General features: G+C 63.0%; 2 protein-coding genes across 2 annotated transcripts; one reads left to right on the top strand and one right to left on the bottom strand.

Annotated features, from left to right (window-relative positions):
• Positions 1 to 63: 63 nt before the first annotated feature.
• On the bottom strand, positions 64 to 3,680 carry RIPPLY1 (ripply transcriptional repressor 1). Its single transcript, XM_053956016.1, has 5 exons — positions 3,612 to 3,680; positions 1,421 to 1,711; positions 1,112 to 1,187; positions 592 to 656; positions 64 to 511 (listed from the first exon to the last, which is right to left on the bottom strand). The coding sequence occupies exons 2-5, from the start codon at positions 1,564 to 1,566 to the stop codon at positions 274 to 276; spliced, it is 525 nt and encodes a 174-aa protein (XP_053811991.1). The 5' UTR covers positions 1,567 to 1,711; positions 3,612 to 3,680; the 3' UTR covers positions 64 to 273.
• Positions 1,838 to 5,593, top strand: CLDN2 (claudin 2). The gene has a single exon (XM_053956010.1). It carries the CDS (start codon positions 4,429 to 4,431, stop codon positions 5,122 to 5,124), a length of 696 nt encoding a protein of 231 aa, XP_053811985.1. The 5' UTR covers positions 1,838 to 4,428; the 3' UTR covers positions 5,125 to 5,593.
• The last annotated feature ends 2,907 nt before the right edge of the window (positions 5,594 to 8,500 follow it).

Raw genomic sequence — 8,500 nt, 5'->3', positions numbered from 1 at the left:
CCGCCCGCGCGCACCGCCTCCCTCTTGCAACGGGGCTGCAGGGCGGGGCCACGCGCTCCTCCCGCTGCTCGGGATGGACCGACAGCCAATCAGAGCGGGCTGCGGCGGCCGGGCGGTGCCGCGGTGGCGGCCGGGAGTCGTAGTTCTGAGCCCCGCCGCGGTCCCGCGGAGCGCGGGCGCGGCCCGGGGGCGGCCCCGGGAGTCGGCCGGAGCTCCGGCGGGTCTGGCCCCGCTGCCGCACGCAGCGCTGTCTGCCTTCCCCTGCCTGTTGCCTCACGCCGGCCTGCTGAGGCCGGGGCTGCCAGCATTCCGCGGGTGCCCCGCGGTCACGTCCCCTGTCGCTTCCTCCTCTTCATCATCCCTCTCTTCTTCTTCCTCGTCCTCCTCCTCCTCCTCCTCGCTGCCCGAGTCCTCATAAAAGAAGAGGGTGGCCTGCACCGGGAAGTTCTCCAGCAGCTTCTCCCCCACGCTGTACAGGTGGTCAAAGGCCTTGGACTTGGGCCAGAGGAGCCTGTGTGGGGAGAGCCGGGGTGAGCCCCCGCCCGCCGCGCCCGCCGCGCCCGCCCGGGGCCCCGGGGCCAGGGCACGTACCTGACCGGGTGCTGGAAGAACGCCAGCGCTTTGCTGGGACCGCCGTCCCCCTCCGCTGCCCGAGCCTGGGGAGACACAGCCGGGTGGTACCGGGCTCCCGCTGCCCGTCCCCGCACGGGCTGGCACCGGGGTGCCACGCAGCCAGCAACCCCCCCGTCCCCCGGCCCGGAGCTGAGGCGCTCACACCGCCGCAGGGGGAAGCTGGCATCTACCCCCACACCCTCCTGACAGGCTTTTTGCCAGCGTAATCTCTCCCCCGTGCTCCAGAGCTGGTGCCCAGGCATCCCACTAAGGCCGTGAGGAATGCCCGCCCGGCCCGGCCTGGGAGCGGGCGGCCCTTGCAGGGCCGCTGGGGCCGTGTCCCCTCGGGCCCGGCTCGGCCCTGCCCCGGGGATGCTCCAGGGGAGGCGGGCACGGCACAGCCGTGGGACAAAGTGAGCCTCCGGGGCGAGAGGCTGGCTTTCCCCAGCAGGGACCTGACGGCCGTGGGGACAGGCGCAGTGGGGAGTGCCGAACTCACAGCGTCCATCTCCTCCCGCCGCGTCGCGGGTCCCTCCTGGGCCCGGGGCAGCCACGGTCTCCAGAGAGGAAGGGCTCTAGGAGAGAGAGAGAGCAGCTTCAGCGCCACAGCCGCTCACCCTGGCCCGCTCCCCTTTGCCCTGCTCGCCTCACCCGCCCCACCAGCCCTGCCCCAGTGCCAGCACCCTCTGTCCCACCCATGGCCGCTGGGATCAGAGCTGTCCCCAGCACCGCAGCCTTCACCCAAACCCAGCTGGAGCTTCCCCATCCCACCTTCCCCAGCCCCTGCCTGCCTCACTGCCCCCAGTACCTTGCCCCTCGCTCCAGCCCCGGCGGTGGGCAGGCACTGGCCACCGGCACTGGGAGCCCGTGGGCAGTCAGGCGACAGGCAGCAGCTTGCATGGTGGCAGGAGACGCTGTCCCTTCTGACACTGCCGACCCTCGGTGGGGACACATTTATAGCTCAGCCTCGGCCGTGACTCACAAATTCTTTGGGGCAGGGGAGCGAGGGGCTGGCGCTGTGGGGACGGCAGTGTGAAATTTGTCCCAGTTGTGTAAACAGAGGGCCGGGGGGAGGCTGGGGGCGGAGGGGCTGCGATCTCTGGTGGAAAAGCAAAACACAAAAGGGAAAATTTGGACACCATTTGTGAGAAAATCCCCGGGGGGGAACAGGGGAGGGTAGAGACAATTAACAAGGATGATTAAGTGCTCTTTGTAGCCATTTGCATAAGGGAGGCAGGGGAGATGGGAAAGGGATGGGGAACGGTGGGGCAGCATGATGGGTGCGGGATTGGGACAGTGCAATGGCCGTGGGATGGGACTGAGTGTTGGGCATGCCGTGGGCACAGTGTGGTGGGCTTGTGTTGGGCACGGCACAAAGGCCGTGATGAGGACACTGACGGGCTACAGCGGTGGCAAGCACAGAGCCACCAGGAGGCAGCTGATGGCTCGAGAGAGGCTCAAGAGCGGACAGGGAGGGAGGACACGCGGCAGGGATGGACCCCAGGCACTATCAGGGCAATGGTCTTGCTCAGGCATCCATGGCCCATCACCCCAGGGAGCTGCCAGATCCCGTTTCCACAGATGGGAGAGCAAGCATTTGCCAGTGTTCCCTGCCTTCTCCTTTGAGTTTTTGAGATGTGGGCCACCCCAGGAGGTACAGAAAAGTTCCTCGATGTGAGGGTGCAAGGCTGATGCAGCCCCTGGCCCCAGCAGGGCCATTCATCCCATCCCTGCCCACTGCCCCTGCCCAAGCACTCGAAGAAAAGCGCCACTGCCAGACCAGTCGCCTCCTGCTCCTGGGAGAGTTTCAGTTTGGGACAAGGAAAGAAAATAGCAAATGGTCCCTGATGTAGCTCTGCTATCAGCACCCAAACACCGCTGTCCAAACGCTGGCCGGACCCAGCTCAGCTCCGAGCACAATTTGTCACCAGAGGCCCTCCCTGCCCCTCTCCATCTGTGGCAGCCGGTGAGCAGGAGGGGGCACGGGGCCAGCACGGCTCTCATTACCTTCCCCATTTGCTCCTCATTTGGGCCAGTAGTCTTACAACAACAAACCCCGTGGAGGACAAGCAGGGCCAGGAAGAGTAAACCAAAAGTTCAGGCTGGCTCTGAGGAGTGGGGAGCTCAACCTGCTGGTGTTTCACTGCCCCTCGAACCCCAATACAGGCAGCACAGCCCAGAGTGGACACATGGATGGTGGCACAGTCACCTGCCAGCCACTAAGGCCGTTCAGAAGGATGACAGCAAGCCTCAAACCTGAACCCGTTAGGTGAACCTACCCCAATAATTCACAGACAACCAGCAAAGCGAGGCATCCCACCTCCCCAGACCTTCCCGACACCCAAAGGGTTTAATTCTGATCTGCAATAAGCCTCTGACCCAGGAGATTTGCAGGTGGATTGTGCAAAGCTGTAGCTGAACAACTGCAGCCCCTGATCCCCTGGGCTGGGGCCCTGGCTGCTCACCCTGCCCCGAGCCTCCAGTCCTGAGTGACCCCCGGCTGCAGCCACCCTGGGCCCCACCCTGCACCTCCAGCCCCCTCCGTAAGTACCACAGGGCTCCCTCCCTCGCCTTTCTGCACCCTGAGCACCCCGAGCACCCCGAGCACCCCGAGCACCCCAGGTGTTTCTTTTCCAGCAGCTGAGACACTGTGGGAGGTCTTGGTTAGAGCACAGGAGAGGAGACGGAAGGCTGGGAAACTTTGGTGCCAAGCATTTGAGGTGGCAGCGGGGGGAACAGGAGCAGGGGGAGGCCCTGGGTGGTGGCAGCACGCTCAGCCAGGAGCGTTCCCAGGGAGAGGGAGGCCACTGGCCGCGGTGCCAGGGCTCAGCCCGGTTTCGCAAGGCACCACAGAAGGAGGAATTTTTAAACAAAGCAGAGGGAAAACAAACCAACCCTCTCCACCACCTCTGCCAACCCCCCCGTCAGTGTACAGGGCTGTGGGCAGAAGGTGGCACTGACACAAAATCCCAGCATGAGCTGCGCCCCGAACTGCTCACCCCTCCACAGGACAGGTCACTCTGCTCGGCTGGCGAAGCATCCCAAAGGAGATGCCAGCCCGATGTAATTCTGCCCTCTGTGGGCCTCCAGGCTCTCCTGGGGATGCAGGAGTCACTGTCACACGCATCCCTCTCCATCCTTGTCCCCAGCAGCACAGAAAGGCTGATATCCATGGTTCAATCTCAGGTGGCCGTGTCCCTTTGTCCCAGAGGAGCCTCGGCAGCTCGGGGTGGGTCGTGGGTGACTGCAGATGCCTTGGGTGAGCCCCACGCAGATGGGTATGAGGTGCCATCCCCTTTGCTCAGCCGGGGGAGCTTTGGGTTTACCACCTGAAGTCACCTCCAGCGGGTCCCAAATAAGATGGTGCAGCCATAGCTTTTCGGCTTCCTCAGCTCGAGGCATCACAGAAGACAAGGTACCTCGAGGAAGGCAGTGGGCACTTTTCCCCACAGCAGCAGCCGGCTCTCCATCCTGCCCGCGGCGTCAGTGCAGGGGAGGGCTTTGGCGTCCTTCCTGGGCAGCGCTGCTCTGCCTCTGGAGCCTGGCTGGGGAGATAGCGGAGGTGAAAGGGCGCCTGGCGCTCCTCCACGGGCTTGGGTCAATCGTTAATCGGGGAGGGATTGCTTTCCACTCCCGCAGGTAACCTCCCCGCGGCTCCCACCCCGCACAAAACCAGCACCCCCGGCAGCGGGGTGGAGCTGCAGCGCTGCGAGCGGAGCCTCTCGCAGGGCCATGGGAACGTGAGCACACGGGAGGGACCTGGGCGACAAGCCGCGAGCCTTGGCTAGGCGACAGAGGTGACAGCCAGCCCCCACCATGGTGTCCATGGGGCTCCAGCTGCTGGGCTACACCGTGGCCTTCCTGGGCTACATCGGCACGCTGACGGCCACGCTGCTGCCCAGCTGGAAGACCAGCTCCTACATCGGCTCCAGCATCGTGACAGCCATCAGCTTCACCAAGGGGCTGTGGATGGAGTGCGCCACGTACAGCACGGGCATCACCCAGTGCGACATCTACAGCTCCCTGCTCAACCTGCCCGCCGACATCCAGGCGGCCCAAGCCCTCATGGTGAGCTCCTGCGCCGTGTCCTCCCTCGCCTGCCTGCTCTCTGTCGTGGGCATGAGGTGCACCGTCTTCAGCCAGGGCTCGCCGGGCAAGGACCGGCTGGCGGTGGCGGGCGGCGCTGTCTTCGTCCTCGGGGGGCTGCTCTGCTTCATCCCGCTGGTGTGGAACATCCACGTGGTGCTGCGGGATTTCCACAACCCCGTCATCCCCGACAGCATGAAGTTCGAGCTCGGGGAGGCTCTTTACCTCGGCATCATCTCCTCCCTGCTCTCCCTCGTCGGCGGCTTCATCCTCTGCACCTCCTGCCCTGCCCGGGACACCACGACCGCCTACTCCAGCGCCTACCAGCCCCAGCTGCTGGCGAGCAAGAGCCCCCAGCCCTCTGTCAGCCAGGTGCAGAAGACCAAGAGTGAAGTCAATTCCTACAACCTGACAGGATACGTGTAGTGGCTGCAGGGGGGAACCAGGCTGGCGCCTCTCCCGGCTCCCCAGAGCGTCCGGGCTGGCACCAAGGGAACGCGGTAAGAGCAGAGGGCACGGCGGCATCGCCCGTGCTCAGCCCTCTCATGTGCTTGGGGGGGTTGACCCCGCTCTCTCCCCGGGATTCTGAGAGCCTTGTGACTGCTTGGAGATCCCAGCTGGTGGCTTACGCTGATGACAGACTCTGAATCCGGCTTCTGTTCTTTACTCCGTGCTGCCAGCTCGCAGGCAGCTCCTGGCACGGCGGGACCCCAGCCTGCAGCCCCAATGAACCTGCCTGGAAAGGGGAGTGGGCTTGTGGCCCCAGGGAGCGGCCCGCTGGCCATGGAGGCATCACAGCAGGGTCAAGGGCATGTGCGTGGGTCTGCAGTCGCTGCTGGGGGCGGTTGAGTGCTGGTTGCAAACCGATGTCGCAATAAATACGTCTTTCTAGCCAGACTGTATCCGAGCTTTTCTGTGGCACCGAGGGGCAAACAGGGGGCTGTGGAGGGGGCCAAGATGTGAAAGGTGCCCCTGGCGCTTGTTCTGGCCGGCCTTCCCCACCCCACAGCTGATGGCTTTGTCACCCGGGAGCCCAGGTCGGTGGGAGCACTGCTGAGGGGGAGGAGGGCCACTCCCTGGCACAGTTTGTCCCTGGGCACCACGCTGGGAGGTTGCCACGCACCACTACTGCCAGGGTGCCAGCAGGGACATGCAGAGCTCCCTGTGGGATAATAGCAGGCAGCACCTTCCCTCTGTCCCCCCAGCCCTTCTTGCTTCCAGGAGTGCAGGTGTGATAAGACTGGGATGCCCACAGGGGGATTCATTGCCCCTGTGTGTGGCACACCCAGGTCCCCAGGTGGTGGGCAGCCCTGGCATTCCCACATCCCCATCCCAGTGAGCACTGGCACTCCTGGGGCAAACATGGTCCCAAGGAGCAGAGGCAGCTCGCAGCTAATGGTGGAGTCTGAGCAGCCCAGCTCAGCTGCAGAGAGGCCTCACAGGCAGGTCCTGAGCCCCAAGGTCCTTGAAGGGTCTGTCTGGGGAGAAAAATGCCACCAGTGAGACACTGGAAAGCTGCAAGGGATGGGCAGGCAGGAGCCAAGTGTGTGGAGGGACAGGCTGCGTGGCTGCAGCCCTGCAGGGGAACAGCAGCAGGACATCCACGCAGGCTGCTGGTGGCACTGGGGGATGCTGGCACGTGCCAGGCCATGGCAGGACAGGAGGTGCAGGCAGCCCAGCCCCACAGCCCACCAGGGAGCAAGAACATTTTAATCCATCTGCTGTACCAGTGCCCCACGTGAGAGAACCCCGGCTCGGCTGTGGCACGGCACAGGGCCACCCAGAGACCACCCTGTCCCCCAGGGAGCAGGAGGCCTTGGTCTACCTGCTGGCCCCTCATAAAGCAATTTAGATTAGGAGAGGAAGGGACCATGTCCTCCACTCGAACGTCACCACCGTCACCCTTGCACCAGTGAAATCATGTTTGCTGTGGGGTTAACACGCTCCTGATAACGCTGGGTCATGCTTTCTCCCCTCCTCAGAGAGCAAGGAGCTACACGGGGACCCGTCCCCAGGGTGACACTCGCTGAAGGGGACCAAGGTGGACCTCGAGGCAAAGGCCAGTGGCCCCATTTCCATGGCCAAGGGACAAAGCACAAAGCACAGCGTGAACCAGCTGAGTTATTTATTCCTGCCCCGGGGGTAAAGAGTGCCCTGGGGCACGCAAGAGGCTTAACCTGCTGGTGCAGCCCCCCCAGGAGATGCTGCAAGTTCTGAGGGTCCTTTGGCCATAAATGGTTTTTATTCTGGGCAGCTGGTGGAGAGAGTGGGAGAGAAAATAGCTGGCACAAAATGCCACACCTTAAAGAGGAGGAATTCCTGGGCACTGGGTCCTTGCCCCTCGCCTCCCACCGCTGTCTGCGGGCAGAGGCTGTGCTAATTAAACAAAGGGGCATTTGAAACGCTCAGAGCTTGATTGGTGCTGGGCTTATTAATGCTTTAATTCAAGGAGCAGAAGGGAAGCTTCCCCCAGAAGGAGAAAGGCTGCTGGCACAGGCAGAGGCAGGCAGAGCTCAGAGCTGGGGCACAGGAACACCCATCACACTGGAACAGGGACCAGTTCCCCGGGCCCCTGGGCCACCAGCCCTGCCACAGGGGAGCCCCTGCATTAAGCAGTGGGTGGGTTCAGGGAGAGGAACGTTTCTCCCCTCCAGCTTTCCTGGCCTTCAACGTGAATGCACCCAAAGTTGTGAAACTTGGCTACAGGGCAAGGCAGGTTGACACAGGTTCCACTTGGGAAGGAGGATGGGGAAGGGGAGGGGAGGACACTGGGTGCACAGCTGTGGTGGCAGTGGTTATCTCTGCATCACGCAATAGCCAGGCTCCCCATCATTGATAAACCAGGTTCTTGAGGGCAGCCTGGATGTCACCCAGGCTAGGGACAGAGGGAACAGGAGCCCAGACTGTCCCGGGGGCAGCTCTGCTGAGGGTGAGCGTGAGGGAAGGGATGGAGCCCTGCCAGCACAGCACAGAGCCAGCTCCTCAGATGGCCTCTTGCCCCTCACCAGCTCAGTGGCAAAAGCTGAGGGTGCTCCAGGATTCCCTGCAGGAAAGGCACAGGGAGCACAGCCAAGTTCAGGGCGAGATGGGGGAAGCAGGGGTGGGAAGAGGGCTGGGTGGGGAAGGGCTCTCTCCATCTCAAGCCCTTGCCTTGCAGGCCGGTGTGGTGGAGTGGGGAGCCTTGCAGCCCTCGCTGGAGGGCCAGGCTGCAGTGACTAATCCCCTGTCATAAGGAAATGAGTCCTTCTCTCCTCTTCTCCCTCTGGATGATGCCTCAATGGAAGGAACAGGGCAATAAAATACTAACGTGCCCTTATCTTCAAAAGTGATAGAAGCACTATAAACACTCAGTACACCCCAACCTGGGATCAGGGACTGCAACCTCATCAGCTGGTCACGAGAAACGTGCAGAAGGTCACAACTTCTTCTTCCAAAGAGGCAGCAACACGGCCCATCTCCACGGGCCCTGCATCCAGCCCTTGCCCACCAAGCACTGCCCAAGGTGCAAGCAGTGCCCAGGTAAAAAAGGGCACAGACCCACCAGGATCACACACCTCCTGCCTCCCTGGAGCCCTCCGGCAAGCAGAGCTCCTTCTGGCATTCCCAACCCGCTGCTCATCTCTGCCTAGCACAGCTGGCCTGAGGCAGCAGCCAATAACCCATGCAAGCTCTCTGGGGAGTACCAGGCCACGTGCTGGGAGGGCCCGTTTCTGCCCACAGACCCCAGGAATTGCTCAGATAGGAGAGATGGGAGGGGGAAGGAAATTCAGGCCAGGTTCCTGACGGGCCAAGACACTTGGAA

The sequence above is a fragment of the Vidua chalybeata genome, chromosome 14 (assembly GCF_026979565.1).
Source record: "Vidua chalybeata isolate OUT-0048 chromosome 14, bVidCha1 merged haplotype, whole genome shotgun sequence".
NCBI lineage: Eukaryota > Metazoa > Chordata > Aves > Passeriformes > Viduidae > Vidua > Vidua chalybeata.
This window is presented reverse-complemented; position numbering and strand designations above follow the sequence as displayed.